Source organism: Amia ocellicauda, chromosome 19 (assembly GCF_036373705.1).
Source record: "Amia ocellicauda isolate fAmiCal2 chromosome 19, fAmiCal2.hap1, whole genome shotgun sequence".
Classification (NCBI taxonomy): domain Eukaryota; kingdom Metazoa; phylum Chordata; class Actinopteri; order Amiiformes; family Amiidae; genus Amia; species Amia ocellicauda.
In genome coordinates, this window is record NC_089868.1 from 4,421,324 (window position 1) to 4,444,735 (window position 23,412).

Genomic DNA, 23,412 nt, shown 5'->3' on the forward strand with positions numbered 1-23,412 from the left:
TGAAGATATGTATACTTCTCTGAAGTGCTCCGGGATGCAAGGTCTCATTTATATCTCAGCCACGTGCAAGGTTTGCACTCTACAGTCATTCCTCCCATCAAAGTCGTCTTTCATCCTACATTCTTAAAACAAAATGCCACCCAGCCACTTACTGTCACATCAGTCATATCAATGAATGACATGCCATCAAATACCAAGGCTGTCTCACAGGCACTGGTTTGTATTGCATGAAAAGCCTCTTGGGCTCTTGCAAAATCACAAATGGCAGAAGGAACGATATTGTCCACCCTTTTCCTCTTAGTCATTCCATAAGGAATAGAACAAGCTATGGTGACAACTTTTAATCACTACATGCCATCGTAATTGAAATTTTCCATTTTGACTGTCTGTCTAATCAGTAGCTTTGACTCTCGCCGTTCCTCATTCTTGATAGATTTGTTGATATCCATTATCTTTTCACAGATGTATTTGTTCACTTTGGACAATCTTTGTGTGATCTCTGCACTGTCTGCTGTTTCTTGTGATACTCTGTCATACAGACATTCTGAAAAGGAAAAAGATACACATCATTAAGACAAAGGATCATTTACTTTTTACTTGAATGCTTCTGAAGACCCAAACCTTTTCCTTCCAGGCACCTCAGCTCGGGTGAGGGTACACAGGGAAGTACGCCACCTCATTTTGTGCTGCAATGCTCTTTTCTTAATTTAATATTAATATTTCAGGGTTTGAGGTATCAGCATACAAAGGTGCATCTGAATAAAGTACAGCCTGTAAAAGCAATTATATTCCAGCACAACACATCAGCTGGACCCTCAGAATTGTGTTAAAAAGGGAGTTTCAGAGAACACAGCCTAGACCAGGGAGTTAGCAAGGGCAGAATGGTTATACTGTATCACCTTCTATTACAATTAGCCTTTTCTTTCAGGTCAGTGATTAGCATAGCATGGTATTAATCTCGCCTAACTGCAATGTGTGTACTATGCATACACCAGGGATGCCCAAGCTTTTTTTGACATCAGATATACTTTTTGAATTTCCAGCCTGATGAGATCTACCAGTCTGACGCATTGTGCACACAAATCTCTGTTAACATCCCCCACTCCCCCGGGCGCAATTTCTGTCAATGTTGCATTGTTGTCACCATCTCACACATTTTGCCTAATAATCTCCGTTAGCACCCCATCCCCATCCCTGAGAGCGATTTCTGTCACGGTCACATTGTTATCAATATTGTTCAACCCCTGAACCTCCCAATACACAATACAAGCAGACACAAACAGACACCTGCTTTTCTGTCACTGCATTTCTGGAATGTGAAAACTCTCATGCATGGACATTTTGAAAACCTCCGTATTGGAAATTTTCTTGCGATTGACTTGAAAGCACTCGATGTCTTGGGCACCCCTGGCATACACTAATGAATTGGTTTGGCAAAGTAAAGATACATTTTCTTTTGTCTCCTTCCTGTAAAAATTAGACAAACTCCTTGGGACAACTAAGACATCCAGGGTTTGTCAATAAATAAATAAATAGAATAAAATAATGCTCCATATTTTAAGTTGCAGTCACAAAACACCCGTTGCTGTCACTGGCAGGTATGTTTAAATACTTTTTTTTTTTTTTTTTAAGAAAGGCAAAAATGCTTGCCTTTTAAAGCCGATTGATGGGTTGAAACCAGTCTGACACCAGAAAACTGCATCTGTTAGCCTGGCTGAGGACAGGGAATGTATCTATTAATTGTGACAGCCTTCTGTAGCCAATTCCTATAGTGGCCAAGACGATTCTTGTGGTCTTACCTCTGACGATTTTGAGTTTGCTTGGGGAGAGAGGGGGCTTGGGCAAGGCGTCTTTTTTCTTTTTTGTGGCCACCCCAGTGACGCTCCTGTTCTTCAGAGTCTCTGTGCCCCAAATCATGACCGCTAGATTTTTGGTGAACTTGGAGTCTCCTTGTGTGCGTTGCAACTGATACCATTTCTCCTCCTCTACCCAAATCCCCCCTCCTAGATGCACCTAAAAGGAAAATAAGTTAAAGGACTTAGTTACTGTCTCATCACCTGACAAAATATATTTCCAGGAATCAAGTCTGAGGGAAGAATTATCCTCACAGTTTAACTACTAACCAACCCTGGGGGGCTCCCAAGTGGCTCAACTGGTAAAAGCATCTGCTTTTGATTCAACAGTTTGAAAAAAGGCAGATGGCTTGGAAGTACATGTTTCATCATGTTGGTCATCAGTATTGAAGTAAGTGAAAATATTTGATAATTCCAAAATGTCAGTGTATACAAATTGTAACACTTTTGTATTGCTAATTTACAAACAATACATTTAAGTGAAAGCATAATTTATTTTGCATTTGTAAAGTGTACTGGTGAACCCATTCTCTCTCACATCAGTGTATGAAATATCTACATAAAAAACAATCAGACATTTCCATATCAATGGAACAGGTAATTTGTAAACCTTACAGCACTGTGAAGTTCTGCACTTGCAGAAGTAAATAACTATGACAAATCTGTGATATAAATTTAAGCAGTTTTAAGAAAGAAAACAGGTTTAAAATGACTGAATTATTTTTGATCAAATTGGATTGTCATTTGATTTGTTATTTCAGAACCACCAAAGAAGCCATGTCTTAAAATAATACCATCCATCAAAAGGACATAACAATCTAAGTCATGTATGCAGAAAAAAAAACAAAAAAACTTTTTAGTTATTGCCAGCTGTGCAAAAGTTGAAATGATTCAGCTAATGATTGATGTCAATTTTTTAATTCTATAGGTTTATATAAACATTTATATATTTATTATTATTTATTTATACCCATTTATTGGGTATCAATGATACTGAAAAATCTCTCTCTCTCTCTCTCTCTCTCTCTCTCTCTCTCTCTCTCTCTCTATATATATATATATATATATATATATTTATTTATTTAATATTAAACATAAAAAAACTGAAAAAAACCCCTGTTTTTTGCATAAGTATTCACACCCCTGTCAATACTTGGTAGAAGCACCTTTGGCAGCAATTACAGCCGAGAGTCTTTTTGGGAAAGTCTCTACCAGCTTTGCACATCTGGTTTGTGTAATTGTTGCCCATTCTTATTGGCAAAATTGCTCAAGCTCTCAAGTTGGATGGGCACCATTGGTTAACAGCAACTTTCAATTCTTGTCAGAGAGTCTCAATTAGATTGAGGTCTGGGCTTTGATTGGGCCATTCTAGGACACTCAGCTTCTTGTTTTAAACCATCCAGTGTAGCTTTGGCTGTGTGTTTAGGATCATTGTTCTGCTGAAAGGTTAACCTCTCCTCCAGTTCAAAGTTTCTTGCAGACTGAAGCAGGTTTTCCTATACTTTGCTCCATCCATCTTGCCCTCAATCCTGCCAAGTTTCTGAGTCCCATGGCCATGAAAAGCATCCCCATAACATGATGCTGCCACCACCATGCTTTACTGCACGGATGGTGTTCTCAGGGCAGGGAATACAATTTACATCCGCCACCCGCCAAATGTGGGTAGATTTGGTAAATCTGTCAATCTTACCAGCCACTTTGGCGGGTAGGCAACAAGTGTACCGGAACTCAAGTTGTTTTAATTTCTATTTGTCGATATGTTTCAGAATACGAATTAATTTGTTGACGTTGTAGTGTTGGTATCTTAGTTGATTTGGCCAACCACAATATATCTTGTTTTTTGAAAATATATGGCATTTGGACAGCCTTCGGTCCAGGAGGACATATTTCATGGAGAGCAATGAAGCAGAAGCTAGGTTCCTGCAGGTTAAGGATGTGGAAAGACAAAGACTTTTAATGACTTTTCATAGTCATAATTACTAACTTTTTAATGACCTGGTTCAAAGTGTACTTTGTTAAATTGACAAAGTTCATATATGCACAATCGGTGGAATTCTGCAGGTCTGCTCATATCTGCGGAAATCTGCAGGTCTGCGCATATCTGCGCTACAACGCGCTCCCACAGCTTCCTTACAGAGAAGCACATACGTGTATAATATGTGCAGTGCAATTAAACTACCATGAATCTACAGCTGATATGTTAACCCACCTAAAAGCCAAAAACCCTTCTGCGAAACTAGCAATGACAGAAAAGGAAATAGGAGCAACAAACACATTCATATTACATACACAGCAAGTTAATGCTATTTACTTTTTATTCGCTGTACCTCGAACCCACATGTGTGTTTCTGAATGTAGAGCGGCAGTCTGTGTGTTGAGTGTGGTTTGGAAACGTGGAAAAGTCAATCATTTAGTCAAATAGATTGTATAAATTAGCTGATAGGTCTTATACATTTTGTATTTTGCTGTTGTGACCATAAAACAGCGCTAATGTTAAGGCATTTTCATTGCAGCTCACATTGCTAAACTGGCAATTGAATGAAAATGTATAAAAATTGAAAAAGAAAAACATATTGGTCAGTCAGTTACAGATGTAATGGCAAAATATTCCTTTATAAACAAATAGTCACAACATTTATAGTTAATTTGAAATTGTGACAATAAAAAGTTGTGATAATGTCGGTAACAATAATAATACAAGAGTTGACAGGTCTGCTGTTATTATGCCATTTCCAAACGTCTTCTAATAATGCATTATTACATAGATATTTATTTAACAAAGTTGTTGTGTTAGATAAGTATTCATCAATTACGACGTATTAATTTCTGGGGAAATTTGTGACAGAGACATACATTTTTTGCTGCGTAGCCGACATTCTGCTGAAGAGAACCATGTGTGGTTCATTGCGTCTTTGCGCAACTGCGGAAGATAGGCATTGCATTGACCAATGGAAAGTACGTTACTGTCTGTCATCATCCCTAGAGATTATATTTTTTACCCAGACCAAAGGACCTCTCTCAACCCTGGCACTCTCAGCTGATAAGGCAGGTGTCAGGTTATGCGTTGCTGCAAAAACAGTGGTCATAGAGCAGATGAGACAGAGAAACAGAATTTTACATTGTAGCTTATAAACAATGAATTTTAATGACAACATTCATTTTAATGACTTTTAATGACGTGCAGAAACCCAGAGAAGGGAGTAGCACTGAAGAGGAAGAGGAGTATGAAGAGTGACAATGTGTCACCATACAACACCCCTTCTCATGTGTTAGTTTGGTGTATTTATACAGATCCCCATTAGCTGCCATGTTATTTCATATGTGATTGATTAATTTACAAACAATGCTCCTGTACACTGTCTCTACTTGCAAGTGTTATAATTCAATAGAATGTTTTGATCAAAGACCTTATAACACTTGCAAGTAGAAACTGTGAGGGAGCATGTATTTCTATCCAGATCCTTTTCCCTCATATGCACCTGTCTAAGTGTCTATACAGGTGTGCAGTTAGCTTTTGTTATGGTGATTGATTAATTACCTGAATAAATGTCAAGTTTTAATGTGTTCACAACATTTACGCACCCTCATGTATTTCTGGTGATGTTTGCCTTTGGCTGGTAAAAATACCAAGTGGCTGGTAAGTTTTTTCCTTCTACCAGACACAGTGGCTTGTGGCAAAAAAAGTAAATTTTATTCCCTGTCTCAGGGAGATGTTGGCTTTGCCCCAAACATAGTGTTTTGCATTTTGCAAAAAGTAAAATTTTATTCTCATCCAACCTGAGAACCTTTTGCCACATCTTTGCTGTGTCTTCCACATACCATATGGCAAAATCCAAACAGGATTTGATGTGACCAATTTTCAGCAATGGCTTTCTCCACGCCATTCTTCCATATAGCCCAGCTTTATGGAGCAGCCACATATAGAGTTTCTCCAGTCTTGGCCATGGAACTCTGTAGCTCCTTCAAAGTTACAATTGGCTTCTTGGTGGTTTCTCTGACCACCAACCTCCGATCAGTTTTGGTGGACAGCTTGCTCTAGGCAGAGTTGTATCAAGTGCTTTATTTTAAACACTTAAGGTATGTCATGCCAAAACAGAGCTTCATATTCCTATAGGAATCCATTTATAAACTAATTTAAATATCATAGTCTATATATCAAAGTTTCAATTACATTCAATAAGTAGGGATAAAAAGGTTCAATACAATCTCAATTAAAAAACTAATTTTTATATTGTGGCAACCCTAGTTGAAAACGACTGTGTTAAAGTACCTTCACAATTGGCAATATATAACAGGTCAAAATGAAACAAAGCAACAGTAACAGCTTCACCTAGAGTGACTTTCCTCTTTCCCACCAGAAAGATCACTTTTTTACAAACCTGACCTTATAACTGCCCCTCATCTTTCCACTACCAATCTCGCTTTTTAATTAATTTCAATTCATGAATAACCTAGACCACTTACTTTTTCAGAACAATTCACTTTATTGCACAGCTTTATTTTTGTTTTATTGCTCAATGAGTTTTCACCCTCATTAATGCTTTCAAAAACCTGACACTAGTGAGTCTTTAACAATGCCTCACTCTTTAGCAAGCCATGTTTCCAATAACCCTCATCTCAAAATGACTGACACTGATGTATCCTGCAACCAAGGCAGCTCTCTAGGCTATGGACCACTGGGGCTTGAAGTTTATCTAGTAAGGCTGGCATGTTTTGCTAATTTCAGCTCATGGATGTGGAGGCACAAAATAGTTATTAAAATCTATAATTTTTTTCTTTTGCACTGTCACCAACTGTTCATCAACACAGCTCACTATTCCACCGTGTGTGCTTAACAAGGGATTGATGTCAGTTGTGTGTACAGTTAAGCCACATTATGGTTTTCACACTGCAATTCCACAGTGCAAACAGCTCAGCGGAAGTATCATGGAGAAGACTAATGTAGCTTTTACTAGTAAGAGTGCAGAGCTCACAGGTTGTTGGTGAACTACAGGAGTCCTTGTTGTGTTAAAGGCCAAGGAATCCCTGGCCAACTTGAGCCTATCCAACCCCAACAGCACTAAGCCAATAGTTCAACATCCCATGGGGAATACCTGGGGATAGAGCATTGCATTTTTCTCACTGGGCGTTATAACTAATCAGTCCTGCAGCACCAACAATATATATAGATTAACAGAGCAATGTACATGATATCAACAATACAGTGCTAAATCCAAATCTATTTCATACTATTGAATGAAACAAACACATGATTAAATAAGTGTCAGTAGCCATATTAGATACAGTATTGGCAAGGCTTTGACAAACAAAATGCATGATTTGCACTGCACAAAATCGTGGTAAAATGATCATGGTATTGTAAAGTATTTTTATATCCACTATAGATCTTAGTCCGTTAAGATGGCAGCCATAGTATTTCTGCCCCACATGGGAAGGTAACTAGGGAGCAGTCTGGGGAAAAAAAAAAAGAAAAAAAAGAAAAAAAATGAAATGCTGTAACTATGACAGTCTGAAATGAAACCAGCACTGCTTGGAACTGCGTACACATATCAATTTGATTACTTGTTAAAGCACTCGGAGCCTCATATTGAGCCTCATATTATTCTGCAGAAATTTAAGTTGATCCAACAGCATAATGTGAGAGGTCTTTCCTTTTTAGAGAAAAACTGCATTCTTTGCTAAACTATCAGATGGTACTACACAATTAAAATGTTGCTTATTTCCCTCTCAAATGACTTAAGATTTTCAATCAGTTACATTGCAAACAAAATTGTCAAGCATTTCAAGTATGGTGATTTAAGCACCATTTCAAAACCACTGTGCACAGCATCTGCTACACATTGTACTTCCAAAAAAGTTGCAGAAATTACTAGTACTTTACTTCCTAATTCAGGTTGTATGCATTAGACAGGCTTTTGCCTTATACATTTCAAGTGGAAACATTTATCTCCTCAAAGCTACAATCATATTTAATGTGCAATGACCCAGAGTGAATGTATATGCCAATACAAACTTAAAGATTGTGCAGCATTGCTAGATAAAGCAGGAGCTGAGCTTCCACTAGAATTGTGGCAAAATGTCTCCAATTAAATGTCTCCAGAAAATAAAGAGACTTATCTTGGAGAGCAAACTATTAGCAAGCTTGTGCACATGGGGGATAATAATACCCTTACCTCATTTCTGTACATTATTGCACTAAACTGTAACTGATATAAGTTTTACGATTCAAACTGAAGGGTGATTTGTATGGGCCGCTGAAACAGACTGAAAGATACATGCCTTCAAAGTTTTTGACAAATACTCACACTCAGTGAAGGGCAGAGGTCAGTCTACAAGGTTTTCTGGGAACTCTGGTGTAATTTTTTTAAACTTTTATTCAAGGGCTACCCTTGTTGCTCACTTCAAATTAAATTGAATAATGAGGCCAGGGGCCATGTGTGGGAGTTTTTCCTGGCTGAACTGAAAGAGAATACACTGCAAGCAAACAAACACAAACAAAACCGGGAAGGATGAAATGACAAATGAAAAATGTTATCTAAGAGGTTTTTAATTGCTTATTTAATTTAAATCAATAAGTTTAAAACCAGTGCTTGAGAGCGCAAATAAGGGGACATCGTTTTATAAAGTGAAAGGCAGCTTTGAGAGGGGGGTAGAGATGCAGTTATGAGAATAACAAAAATACCCCAGAAATAATTATGCAGGACAAAGGAGAATAGATGCGTTTATTGTACTTGGGAAGAGGAATTCAATCTTGAATCATATTGCCTCCGATAATTCGTCTTTTTACCCTTCCATGTCCTTTTGTAAACAATCACAATTTTCACCTGCCAATCACTATTTAAGTGTTTTTGTTGTTGTTGTTTTAAACCAATGTCAGGACAGTGGCTAGCTACTACAATTAAAAGCATGGTGGGGGTGGTGGTTGCTCAGGCCCATTTTTTGTTAATCATTGTAAATATGAAACTACTACACATACCTTGCCATCATTGAAAGTGTATACAGTTCTGAGAGAGGGCGAATGGCTGGAGCTGGTGTTTGCTTCTTCCCGACATACTTCCTGTGGCTCTATAATAGGCTCCACAACTTCCGCCTTGATTGTCTGAGTGCCATTGTCATGCATAGGCTCTACAACGTGGAAGAAGATCGACAGAAGCTGATAAACAATGACATTATTTTACTCAAAACCTTTTAATAGAACATGCAGGCAGGCTTGCTCCATTATTGAATATGCAATCAATGATAAACAAAATATAGTATATATAACATGTAATACCCTGAAAAATGTATGCATTTATTTATTAATACACACCTCTGAAGATGCATCTGCACAGGTATGTACTGTGACATTGTATTTAAAAACTACTTTGACAAGTTTCAATAACAGTAAATTTGTAAAATACTGCAGAAGCAATTTGTTTGTTTTGTCATGCTTTGGATACAGCTCTGTACATTTACAACTGCATTTTAACCGATAGAATACTATAAAGCTTTGATTTACTTAAGGTTTAAATGCAAAAATTATATGATTATATTACACTATAATAGTGCATTAACAGTTAGCAAAGACATGTTGCATCACATATTGTGACGATTGATCTTAAATTATTAATATACCGAACAAATATATAAACGCAATATGTGAAGTTTTGGTCCCATGTTTTATGAGCTGAAATAAAAGATCCCAGAAAAGGCTAATTTCTCTCAAATTGTTTGCACAAATTCGACATCCCTGTTAGTGAGCATTTCTCCTTTGACAAGATAATCCATACGCCTGCCAGGTATGTCATATCAAGAAGCTGATTTAACAGCATGATCATTACGCAGGCGCACCTTGTGCTGGGGACAATAAAAGGTCACTGTAAAATGTGCAGTTTTCTCACAAAACACAATGCCACAGATTTCTCAAGTTTTGAGGGTGTGTGCAATTGGCATGCTGACTGCAGGAATGTCCACCAGAGAATGTTAGTTTCTCTACCATAAGCCGCCTCCAACTTCATTTTAGAGAATTTGGCAGTATGTCGCAGACCACTTGTAACCATCAGCCCAGGACCTCCACATCCGGCTTCTTCACCTGCAGGATAATCGGAGACCAGCCACCACGGACAGCTGATGAAACTGTGGGTTTGCACAACCGAAGAATTTCTGCACAACCTGTCAGAAAATCGCCTCAGGGAAGCTCACCTGCATTTATATTTTTGTTCAGTGTAATTGCTGAAACTAATGAAAATAGTACAACAGTTCCATAGCCTTATACAACAATGCTCTGGAATGAATAAGTGAGTAACAATGATTATTTTGGGGTGGGATGTTTGAGAATTTAGGGAATTACTTGGCAAACAAAAATTACCAAGCTAATAAAAAAAAGAGCTTTTCATTGTATAAGGGCTAAAACTGGTGAATCTCCTTTAACTGTTGTAAGATAAATTAATAATTATTACATTTCCAGAAAGGTACTACTTGATATCAACTAGTTTGAATCACTAAATCAAAGCAGTACCAGTCAGAACTATTTTAACACCTTAAAACTAAATACAGTGTACCCAAAGTATGGTCATCAAGAGCCAAGGTTAGTGGAAGGTATTAATACATTTTTGAACCACATTCTTGTTAATATGACTATTCATTTAGCATATATAAAGAATTGTTTAACTTAATTGTTTAACAAGCAACTACATAAAATGTCATTCAAAATGAATTTATTTCACAATTAATCCACCAAAGAATAAAAATGAAATAATGTGCTGTACATGATTGCAGCTAGTGTTTACCCAATTACTATGACTAAAACTTACCAAACTGCATTGTGTCATTTACATATATATATATATATATATATATATGTTTGAAAACGAATGCTGCGAGGAGAGATTTACCAGTTTCCCACTGAGATACTCTGAAAATATAAACTGGGAAAATAAGACTCAGTAAAATGAGCAGAGATATAAACACTGCTTTAAGTCTCCTTCTTCTGTTAGAGGTAAGTCTAAAGTAAATTCCTTATGTTTTATTGTCTGTTTTTCTTGTGCGAAGAGATTTGTGTCTTATTTAAACTTCATGACTTCCGATCTGGACTATATCATGGCCAACTATGAACAGCATTCCCACAGGTTAGGGAGCAGGTAGGGCTTGGTTGGCTTGATTCATGGACTAAAACTGAAATTGAAAACCTTGTGGATAACGGTGTTCCTGTGAGCATCAGAGTTCTCTATAAGAGCATCATCAATCCTCTCCACCATCCTATACATCTGAGCTGTGGACTTTGTTTTCATATTTAGGTGTGCAGGTTACCAATTAGGTTACTGGAAATCTCAATAGCTATGGTATTAATCAAAATTAAGATAGTAAAATGAAAATAGGACCTCTACAATCTCTTGATCTGAGATGTATTAAAGCAGATCCAAGTTCTCTTCTGACTCATGAGTTACAGCAGTGTGACCTGGAGTAAGGATTCCATTCAGACACTGGGTTCATTTTAGCCCAGTAAGCTGGCTTGTTGGCTGACTACACTAAGCTCCCATGTAGCTGATGAGTTTTAATATTGCTCAATGCATTCCTGACCTGAAACCACCCCAGCTTTCTAATCTCAAGCCTCTTTCTTGCAGAGTCTGAATGCTGCATCAAGCTGATGGCTGGCTAGTTACCACTAGTAGCCATCTAAAAGAGTAGGCTTCTTTCGCTCTACTCCAATTAATTAATTATGTCCAGATATATACGTTTCAGTGGTTATTTTTTATGGATAACACTAAGTGAGAAATGTTAAATGAAACTTAGCTTTGGCATAACTATCAGTTCTCATTTTATTAGATTCTTCTTTAGATAATCTAATATAGTGGTAACCCATTCAACATTTTAATACATTAACAAAATCTGTGGTTTCAAAGTTATGTTAATAGCAAGTGATTTCCTGTGTGCATCATCTGTGTACAACATACTATTGTGCGCCTTATTGAGTCTTAACTCTCGTCTCTGCTTGAGTTGTATTAACAATGGACAACTACAGAACATGTACCCACAGCGCTGGAGCTCAGAATCCTAATGAACTAGCCTATAATAATAGGAATATGAAATCAGTAAGATAAGTAAACATATTTTTTGCCATTTACCATGTAACTGTTTTTTTAACAGCTTTTTTAAATATAACAAGAGCTACCTACTTTCAATAGCTGTCACTACCTACATTTAAAGATGTCATCAAATCTCAGAGATTTAACGGTGAAACAGACATGGATCATAAATGCTACATTCAGTTTTAATGAAAAAGTAGGTAACCCTACATATAACAATGTAGAAATTCAGCTTTTTCTATCCTCCCTCTCAAACTTCCACATATATTTTGCTTAATTCAAATGATCACTGACCATTTCTGTGATTTCTTTTTTTACATCATAGGATATCAAAACTTCACAGCACTCAATGTTAGCAAAACATTTTAACAGGAGAATATTTTCCTTCTGTGAAGGGGAACATGCTGCCAAATTGCTGACATGTAACCTGCAAATATGGTAGTGTGTAGAGTATGGTGGGCTCCGATGCTGGGTTTTAAATGTGTACACTCTCCCTCTCCCCCCTCCGTGTGAGGCTGGGGCTTACCGCTGCCAAGCCTCATGAGCAGAACATCCTGCAGCCTCCTGTTGAAGTCTCTGAGCTCCTTGACCTCTGTCAGCAAGCTGCCGTACTCCTTCAGCTTCTTGGCCTGTTGCACTAGTTGCCTGCGTGTGCGCTCCAGTTCCTGCTGGAGGCGGCGCATCTCCTCTTCCTGCTGCCTGTAGCTGTGCACCAGCTCCTCGTACAAAACCCTGGGGACCACGGCCTCCTCAGGCCCCGAGTCCTCCACCAGGCTGTCTTCGTAGTCCTCCTCGCCCTCTGCACAAGAGCTCATCGCATTCTTCTCCAGCCTTGCTACCACGGCAGCCAGGCTTTTAGAGGAGTTGGCAGTGGAGCACCCATGATCTTGTACCTGGGGAACAGAAGAAGTAGTCATAACTGCCAGTTCTCCTTGGTGTAAACTAAGGCCGTGTGTTTCATCATACCTAGTCAAACCTAGGCCACGATCCAGGGTTTTTAGGACCCTTTAAGTCATCACTGCAATAGACCAGGAAAGGGGGTACATTGGTTCAGTTAAGTAAATGACTACTTCAAATCATGAATTGAGGGCTAGGTGGAATGTAAACTCTGGAACCCCGAGGCCTGGATTTGAAGAACACTACTCAAAACTGCTTCTAAATTCGTGAACTGCTGGGTCTGGGAATTTTGCCGTTACAGTGCAGCTGTCCATAGTACTGAACACTTGCTGGAATCAACCAGAGTCCTCTATATATTTGTTTCTCATTAATCTACACATCCTATCCCACAACTTCCAAGTGAAAAATATATTCTAGAAATTTGTAGAAAATTTATTAAGAAAAAAAAAAAACTGATAAAAAGATAAAAACTGAAAGAGCTTTGTTGAATAAGTATCCCCCTTTGTAATTAATACTAATCCTAAATTAGCTCAGGTGTAAGCGATCGCCTTAAAAATCACAAACCGAGTTAAGCTTTTATGGCCAAGACTGGTCAAAGTGTGCATGTGACAAAAATATCCCAAGCACTCCAGAAACCTGTGGAGGATGGTAGGATGGCAAGAAGGAAGCCATTAATAAAGAAAGCCCACCTTCAATTCCATTTGAAGTATGCAAAAAAAAAAAAACACTCGCCATGTGGCAAAACATTTTCCCCTTAACAGTGTGGTGTATGGTGTGTCAATAAGTGGAACACTTTTTATTTTTTTATTTTAAATACATGGGACTCTGAGGCACTGGCACAACAAAGTGTGAAAACAAAGGCTTTCTATAGGCACTGTAATACTACTTCAAAAAATCCCCTTCACAATGTATTTTCTCCTGTTAGAATTAAAATGTCACACAGCAAGCACATAATCATAGTTTAAACAACCTGCACAGTTCTGAACAAATAGTTATTGTTAATTTTCCTGTATTTCTCAGTTAGTGGGATGCTTCAATAATTATTATGGAAGTATAATATAATTAAGTCTTCATATATTTATTTTTGTCACTTCTGCCCAGTATAAAGGAACCAACCCATCCAAACCTTAACCTAAAATGCTTCTTCTCATTCCTGCCTTTAATATTTTTCTGAGTGGGAGGTTGAAGAAATTTAAAAACATGAGAGCAATTAATAATAATTACACATTCTAATAAAATATTACAAATCTTAGGGCCTATGAATTAAATACACATTCCTTAAATAGCCTTTTGAATCAAATAACTCTCTCAAAATTGTGTAACTGTTGGCATAATACTAACTTGATTATGTTGGCTGAGGACCATCAGACTGCTACAGGGGCCTCAGCTCTCTCACAGGTAAATGACTGATTAAATAAATGTGTGAGAGGTAAACTGACCATAGCATCTCCCAGAGCAGTGTCTCCTGTCCTAGGCCAATAATAAATGTGTATAAACTAGCCAATTGTTTTGTTTGTATGTATGCAGTTTCCATTCATTTTGCTTAAAACATTTGTGAATATTTCTTGGTACTATATGTTTTCAAGTGTTAGTGAATATATTTTTACGCAAACAAATACATATGAATAGACATACTATATGGTGATGCAACCATATAAAGTTAATTCACTAAGGATGTTTTAACTTACATCTAACATAATGTGGCTTATGTCATAGTCATCATTGATCTGTATGCTTCTATATGTTATTAAACAATTAGACTTGACATATGCGAAATTTCAGATAGTTCAGCAGCAGCATCATTTGCATGTAATGTAAAGTTAAACTGCAACAATTGATTCCTCTTGGAGTCTGCCAGTCTAGGCACTTTCTCTATCAACATTGTATGGTTATATACACTACCGGTCAAAAGTTTTAGACCACCCCCATTTTTCCAGGTTTTATTGAAATGTAAGCATGGTACAAAAGGTAAGCGGTAAACTGACATAGGTTAAAAAAAAGTTTAGGTTACCAAAAACTGAAAAATAATGTACATTTCACATACTATGTTACTACACCCTCTTAAGCATTATTTGGCAGTGTTACGCGCAGATCCTGGGCATAGAAGTTACACTCTACTCCTACAATGTGCACATTGTTTGAAAGCTTCTCTTGGCTACCAGCATGTTTCATGCTCAAACATCAAATTTACAGTTTCTGTGTAACCCGCCATCATTCAGAGCCAGGAGGGTAAACGCGCAGTCATTCCAATGGTCACAGATCACTTAGTTTCAATCGAATTTCTTTGCAAATAAGTTTGTTTTGTTCAGAACAACCTAACGATTAATCCAACATCATATTATATGATGTTCTATCAAACACAGAGAAGATCAGATCCAATTATGTAAATTGTTGTGTATTAGTGCATTGTAAACAGAGTTTAATCTTGACATTTTGAGCTCTCTCCGGGTACGTGTTGCTTCTACCAAAACGTGGATGGTCTTGTTTTGAACAGTAGACTGTCTGGTTCCGGAATATGTCATAATTGTCAATCTTTTCTGAGATTCTGTATTCCTACTCAGACCAAGTATCACCCCCCCCCCCCCTATTTCATAATGCAGGGGGGGGGGTATAAAAAACACATTTTTCACACTGTTAGAAAGCTTTCAGCTTCAGTCTCAGCTTCCATGGGATACCGAACACTTGGGTAACAGAGGGGTTTGTCAGCTTAAGGGGTTACATTTTGTTAAACAAAACAATTCCATGATTTATTTATTTTATTTCCAATTGTTTATTTGTTCTATGCTTTGATTTCAGAGTACATTGAGACATTAAATTGCGTACATTTCAATACAAACTGGAAAAATTGAGGTGTTCTAAAACTTTTGACTGGTAGTGTATCAATGACGGCTCATGTAAGACTAAGCTAGACCCTGAGGTAAGTAATTCTTTTAACAATCGATGTGTAGATTCAATAAGATAAATCAGTTCTCCTTACTTGTGCACTGGATTTTTTATCCCCAATTCTCTCATATAATTACAGAATCCATAAGCAGTTTTAAAATCTCCACAAGAGATTGAATGCAACAGAGGATGGATGTGAGACAAACACAAACCCTTGCAATGTGTGCTTATATAGTTAAGAACTTCACATTATTAACTCCCACTTTTGCAATCTTATAGGTGTACCTGGTAATGTGTACATATTTAACAAGACCTTTTCAACATTTGGATCCAATTTACCTGTTGCAATACCTCCTGAAAGTAACATTTTACACCACAATCTTACTTGGTGGAAGAACCTTATCTGATAAATGTTCTAGCCCATGTCAATTATTAAATCTCCATTTCATATATTAAACTACTTGACAAAGGACCTGGTAAAGTTAACATTAGACATCCTTGCTTACTGATATTCAAGTGTAAGAAAGAGGGTGTACCTTTTTGTGCTTGAGTGGCAAAAGCTCCTCTCCAAAATGATTCTCCACAGAATTTTCTACAGCATTTGTGGACAGTTTGGGAATTTTCATCTTCTTCTGCATAATACTGTGTTCAAACTCTTGTATGTTTTCTAGAATTAATAAAAAGGCAAATCAGTCTCCACATGAGAGCTAAGGATGTATGTCAACAGTTAGATACAAGCAAAAAAATGAAGATATCGGAAAGAAACAATTACTGAATAAGTCATTAATATCCCATATCCCATTCAATTATTTTTATTATATATGGCTATACAAAAAATATTGCTTGCAAAATCAGTCTCACATTAGGACCATAATAACTGATGATTTAAGTACTAAATTTAAGTATGTGTGAGTGCATCTGAGTGTGTGTATTTTGTGGTAATTATTTTTATAATGATTTTTATACTAATAAAATACAAATAAGTCATAAATACGTCTGAAATTATATTAATGTTAGATTCCCATTTTCCTCAATCAAGCTACCTGTACGATGACAGGCTTGTTCAGTTTAAGCACTACATACTAGCCGCACCATTATTTTGGAAAAACTACTTAAATGTAGGGGTGAAAGGAGAACTGTATTAGGGGGCTGGGTAATATAAATTACATTAGTCATTTTTAATAAACAGATTTCCATTTTATTTCAATGCTCCAAAACAAGCGTTAATACTGAAAAGGTTGCGATGTGATAATCTCTATTTCTTGCGCAAATGTGTGAAGCAGTATGTAGTTTTACATAAACAAGGATATCATCTGTGCCTATTAAAACATTATGCTGCAATGTTATCAGAATAAAAGTTTGCATTCTTGTTTTAAACCAAACTGTGTTAGAGGCTATCACAAGAGAAATCCTTTCTGCACCGAGGATGGCAACATGAATAGGAGCTGGCTGTTCTCAAATACCTACAGAATGTAACTTTCAGGAGGTGACCGATTTAATGTTAGAAGTAAAACTGTGAGGCAGTGGTTACTGCGTTCTATTGGGACATATTGACAGACAGAGCAGCGGGGAAAGTTGATGCAGGAGGATTCCCCCACTAAGTCATGGTACAGTCTGCTAAGTGACTCATGACAGACACATACAATATAATAAAATACCACACCAATTTGTACAGTGCATTTAATCAGGATTTAACTCACAGCACTTTATATAATCAGGAATCAAATGCCAGCTTAAACAAGTAGGCCTTAAAATGCAACTTTATTCCAGAAACGTATACACTAAGGAAATCTGGGGGGGGGGGGGGGATCCAAGGGGAGTAAACTAAGACCTATGACCTACTGTTTTCAGCAATACACTGGCCTTGTACAAGGAGTGTTGTGAAACCAAATTGTGGCTAGCAATGTGTTAAAACTCAGTATGTCAGTAAACTAGGCTTCAAGTTAATAAAGAGACTGGGAGCCTGTGTAGTTGGCTAAGAATAGGAGTGACATGTACTCTAGTCCAAGTTATAGGAAATAAATGAAAACTGCTTTTAGGACAATTCTGTACAGACCTAGGGCAGTGTAAATGCTACAGTCGCACCAAAGCCAACCTAAAATCAGCCTGCTCAAAAGGTTGCTCTGTTTTCAGTTTGTAACACTAAGAAATGTATAAAACAAGGGAGTATTTTTCCATTTGTGTTCACAAGTTTTGTTCTCAAATGACCAAAAATGTACTTTCAGTTGGTTGCTTTATTTCTCCTTTGATCATGAGTATTTGCAATCAATGTACTCAGGTTAACTTAAAACGGCAAACTAGCAAGGTGTTTTTAGTATACTTCCGTATTCACGGGGGGAGAAAACTTGTCCTCGTTCATGGGTGGCGATTCTGGCATTACCTATTGTAATTAGGATCTATTCTGGCAAGTCTGACCTTTTGGCCTGTCCGCAGTGAAAATGCAGCACACAATGTTGATAGGAATTGTGCTGGCAGCTGCAGTGTAATCGCAGTATAACATTAAAGATCTTGAGAAAACCACCAAGCAATAGTCAATAATATGAAAACCTGTATGGAAAATACCCACTGTTTTTCAATTTGAAGCTCTCGTCTCTGAAAGAGACCAGTGTGGTGGCAGTGTAATAACTGAGGTCTTTAGGGATGGCCACACTGTTCTTCATGTCTCACACAAAGGCAATGTAACCATTCATATGGGGGCAAAAACTTTCTACTCACTGTTCAACTGTCTGCAACAGTTGTTAGTTGAAATGTTTGTTTTTCTTTCCTATCCAAGAAAGAGCAAGGGATTTTAAAAGGGGATAGGTCTTGGAGGTTCCCTAATCTCATCCATGTGTGGGGAAATTATGGTGAATCCCAGCAGCATCTCTCCTGGAGCCATGGCACAGATAAAGCACTACCCTGAGAGAGGAGTGGAACAAAATCGTGCGAGAAATAATGTACTCATTGACACAGCTTTCTTCACTGCTGCCTGGTTTCTGCTGAAGGTGGTGGTGACTACATTATGTACGGGTACTGTTCTGGTGGGCCAAGACAGGTCCTCATGTGTGTGTTATGGGGGTTCATTTAATTATCATCGCTGAATTTGAAGTTTTATGGTCCTGCAGGCCCAACTGATCTCATTATCGTTTGTGGGTTAACCCTGCTGGCAACATTATTATATTTTTTTAATTCTAATTATTTGTGTTTCTTTTCATATTCAGATAATACTGTTCTTTTTATACAAACAAACTGTGACCTACAATACACGCAATAAACTTAATAATGATATTAGTAGTAAATGTACACTGTAATGAATTATGTAGAAAACAGCCAAGTTTAGACTATTGTAGAAAATAAAGCCACAGCTATGAGTTTGAGATTGTCGACATAAGCCTGAAAGTGTGAGTTTGTTTGCTGTTTTGTACAGGGTTAGCTTATAAAGGCAGATATATTTAGCTTCATTATTGAAATTACGAAACTCCAATATTGTGTTAATGGTAGTACGTTAAGATGAAGGGAGAACTCGGTCAGCCTACAGCTAGAAGTTCAGCTCCGTTAGGAACGCAGTGCAGTGTTAATCTATGGGGACACGTCTGTGACACCATTGTAAACAAAACAACGTCATCTTCCTGAGATGGTTAGCTTGATCTGTTTTCATAGTGCACAAATGGAATGCGGAAACATGCCATTTACTTATATATAAGATACCCTGCAGACACATTAGAAAACCAGTGAGTTAGTTCTATGGCATTTAGGCCTCGACTTAGTTATGACAACATAGTTAATCGTAATTATTATTTAATCAAAAATTTCAGTGCAAACGACGGGTATAAAAGCAATGTTTGAAATGTTAGGCAGAACTAAAACATCAGCCACACGTTTTCGGGTTATCTTATTTTAGATTGTACACGATCAGTTTATATGGGGGGTGCAGGAGAATTGAGACAAATCTGACCTTTTCAGAACACTGATTTGACTAAAATAACATCGGAACCGGACGTTTTTCATAATACTCCCACATGCTCATGTCAACTATATAAACTATGAACGAATGCTTAATTAATTTAATTCAGCTTTTAAACTAGGCCCGCAATCATCTTCAAATACTTATTAGATTCCTATCTGAAGACAACCGAGTTTACCTTGCATTCATGCATTGTTGGTGCACTAATTTCTTACTTAATTAATAATCAACGGAAGCCTAAAATAATCTCATGGTTTTGGTTGGTTTGTTTGTTTTTCATTGATGGAAACCAGTAACAGTGCACTTCTGAAATTAGAAGCCGTTGGCATGCTGTTCTTTCCGATATGTCCATGGTCAATTCAAACAAACTTCAAAGCAGTAAAAATAGTGAAAAGCAATGCAAAATAAAGAGAATGCGTTAAAATAACTTACCTGCAAGTGCCAGTATCTGTGCTTTGCCAGGTTGGCCTGTGCCAGTCCCCTCTGTTCTGTGAACCAAATACACCTTCTGATTATCAAAATCTGTCTTGTGGAGAGGTCTGAAATCTTTCACGTTGGAAACCGGCAAAGCGTAGCACACGTCGTCTTCCAAGAACCTCACGAAAGCATACATTATTTCTTCTTTGGTCCTTCACTTTAGATATGGTTAATAGATTCCCCTCTATGTAAGTATAAAAAATATAAACACACACAAAGGGGAAAGGGAAAGGCCTCTGGGCTCCACTACTCTGGCCTGCTCACCGCTCACTTCAGGAAATGAGAAGTTTTTTTTTTTTTCCCTCTACACACAGGCTCGAATAATCAACACTAGAAACCAGACAGACAAATGAAAAGTAAATACAACTGAAATATTTAACTTGAACGAATGTGTGTATATATGTATCCATGTATGTAAGTACAATTATTTTACATTAATAGATTGTTATGGTCAATTGGATGTCTTTTTGCACATCTGTCAAAACTAGTTTCATGTTGTTTGCTATTCCGTGTTATAGAAAATAATATTTTATTAACAGAAAATTAACATATTTAGCTACAAAATAAATAAAAACGATGTGTGTCTTGTGTTTGCAGTATTGTGGAATTATCAATACAATTTTAATAATTCCATAACGAAAGCATAATAAATTAGAAAAGTTTTCATTAAAAAATAAACAAACAAACTGAAAACGTTACAATTCGGGGGGGATGGGTTAGTTAACTGCCAGAGGCATATTTCTATCTCCACGTTTCTCAATAAGAGAAAAAAACTGTTTAAACCAGTTCTAACAAACATGTTCCCATCAAGCTTTTCTTTCATCATATTGGCAAGACAAAGAGGAACGCAGCTTACTGAAAACTAGTTAGTCAGGTTTTAAGTTGGCCGGTGGTGGTCTAATCCCTCTGACAAGGCAAGACTGAACGATTTTTTATTTTTTTTGCCATAGTTTCCCAACAACAAATTTAATTGCATTAAACAAAAACAACAAAACAAATTGCATTTAACGTTTTAATAACATAAACTTTCACTATTTGCAGAATACTGATTATGTCTGATGTTAAAAACAGAACTTCAAAAAGCAGACCATTCAGCCTGTCTTGCTTGTTTTATTTAAAACAAAAGGAATACCCCATATTTCAAGTTTTTATACAACAAACTCTCAAACTCAAGTCCTTTCTCTCCTTTTCAGCTCAAAGCCATGGTTCATAATGGCCTCTCTGCTGTGATCTCTTCACAGAGCATCAATGCCTATTGCATGGGTCAACATCAACACCAAGATCTATTTCAGAAGTTTATATTTAAATGCCTTAAACATATGACTTAAACCATAAGTAACTTATTAATGACAGACATAAACTGAATATCTGCTCTAAACCAGATGCCATTTTTAAAATATATATTTACAGCTTGTGATATGTGGATAAAAGAACAATGCAGTGTCTAACTACCTCATCAATTATTATATAGACCTGAGAGTAATCTAACACAGGGTGCTCCAACCCTGCCCACACACACACACACACACGTTGGTGCCGCTATCATTATGAGGACTCTCCATAGACATAATGATTTTTATACTGTACAAACAATAGATTCTATCCCCTAACCCTAAACCTAACCCTCATAAAAAACATTCTGCATTTTTACATTAAAAAAAAAAAACATAATTTAGTATGTTTTTTAAGCAATTTGAATTATGGGGACATTGGCAATGTCCTCATAAACCACAGTTTTTGCATAATAATTTTGTAATTACCAGTTTATAACCTCGTAAACCACATTAACCAGCCCACACATACATATATATATGATAGGAATGTCAGAATGCTGGAGTTTTGCATCCACAGATTCTGTAGTTATTTTTCCATGTCCAGTTAAGATCTAGCTCTGCTTTTCTCTCAGACTCACAAAGCCAACTAACAGCAGATGTTCAGAGCTCCTATAAATGGGAAGGCTCCATCCAGTACCTGTCTGTAGTGATGGTAGTCCGGTTTGGTGGTGGTCACCATGGTGTTTGGAGGTCAGGTATAGAAACTAGGGCTTTAACCACAGCGTTGTGTTCTATGTGAGTCTTTAGTCAACAACAAAATATGTTTACTCCTCTCAAGATTGACCTTGCCTTTGTAGCATACAGTACTGAAATATTAAACAGGTAGCATATTATATATACATAGTTACCTTCTACTTGTTTTATACAAGGTGCTGCAGAGAGTGAGTTACCTAAATTGAGAAAACATGCCTGAACCTGTTAAGGAGCTTTCTGCCAGATGAGAACTGGATATCTGTTTAATTAAAGACGATGCATTTGATCCATTACAGTGACAGAAATGTCAAGCTGTGTAGTTATACCATTCTGGGATTAACAAGAACAAACTGGTGTAGTGTACACCCATAGCTCTGCTATTCAAATCTGAAAAATTCACAAGGAAGCCAAAACAAACTTTTCATCCATTTGTGACTTTTGTTAATTTTTCCCTGCCATCTTAACTTAACATTTCACAAATACCCACATTTTATAATTCACACAGGGAATGATATTCACATGAATGTGTATACATATGTGTGGTATATTTGATTTACCCATTTAAACATTTTTTTTTTAATAGTGCTGAAATACTTTTTTCCCCCAGGCACCTTTAACCCCTACAAGACTATACAATAGACTTGGACCAAATTAGCTTTGTACCAATTGTAAATTTCTAAATTTAATCAATTATTACATTAGTTAATTTCATCACTGTTTCCAGGTCTTTTGCCATTGCTATTCTTCAGTTTCCCATATAAAGCTTAGGACTGCAGCTATCCATAACCAGGAGTAAGCATCAGTGCCTTGGAAAGGTTAATGAGAAAAAAAAAGGTGTCCAGTAACAGCAAATAGTTTATTTCTGTTACCTATAAAAGTGTACTTTTGCACAGCTGAAGTAGACACATTCAGATGTCAGATTTCCCCCCCAACACACACACCAGAAACTATGAAACAGGAGGATGTGATATTGGTTGGAGGGGAAAAACAAGATAAACAAATCTCTGACTGGACAAAACAAGCACTCTGATCTTAATGTTATGGATGGGTATTGCAATCACAACAACAGTGAGCCATACTGTACAGGCATGTAAAAACCATGAATGCAGTGTCTTTAATGCTTGCCCTGCTCTTTCACCTGCCCTGAATAATCACCCTGATGATTATTCCTATTGCTCACCTCTACCCCTTCCTGTTCCAGCTTCACACTGCCCCACCTCTCTTCCCACAAAACTGCAGCTTAGATTAAAATAAACAAATACCAATTA

The 23,412-nt window shown here is 37.1% G+C and overlaps 2 protein-coding genes across 2 annotated transcripts in view; both read right to left on the reverse strand.

The window, feature by feature from the left end:
- The window catches only part of agbl4 (AGBL carboxypeptidase 4), a 764,316-nt gene that overhangs the window by 144,136 nt on the left and 596,768 nt on the right, over positions 1–23,412 (reverse strand). The window lies entirely within an intron of this gene.
- Positions 327–20,385, reverse strand: bend5 (BEN domain containing 5). The gene is made up of 6 exons (XM_066691638.1): positions 20,073–20,385; positions 16,234–16,364; positions 12,444–12,810; positions 8,830–8,978; positions 1,800–2,013; positions 327–544 (listed from the first exon to the last, which is right to left on the reverse strand). Exons 1-6 carry the CDS (start codon positions 20,251–20,253, stop codon positions 348–350), a joined length of 1,239 nt encoding a protein of 412 aa, XP_066547735.1. The 5' UTR covers positions 20,254–20,385; the 3' UTR covers positions 327–347.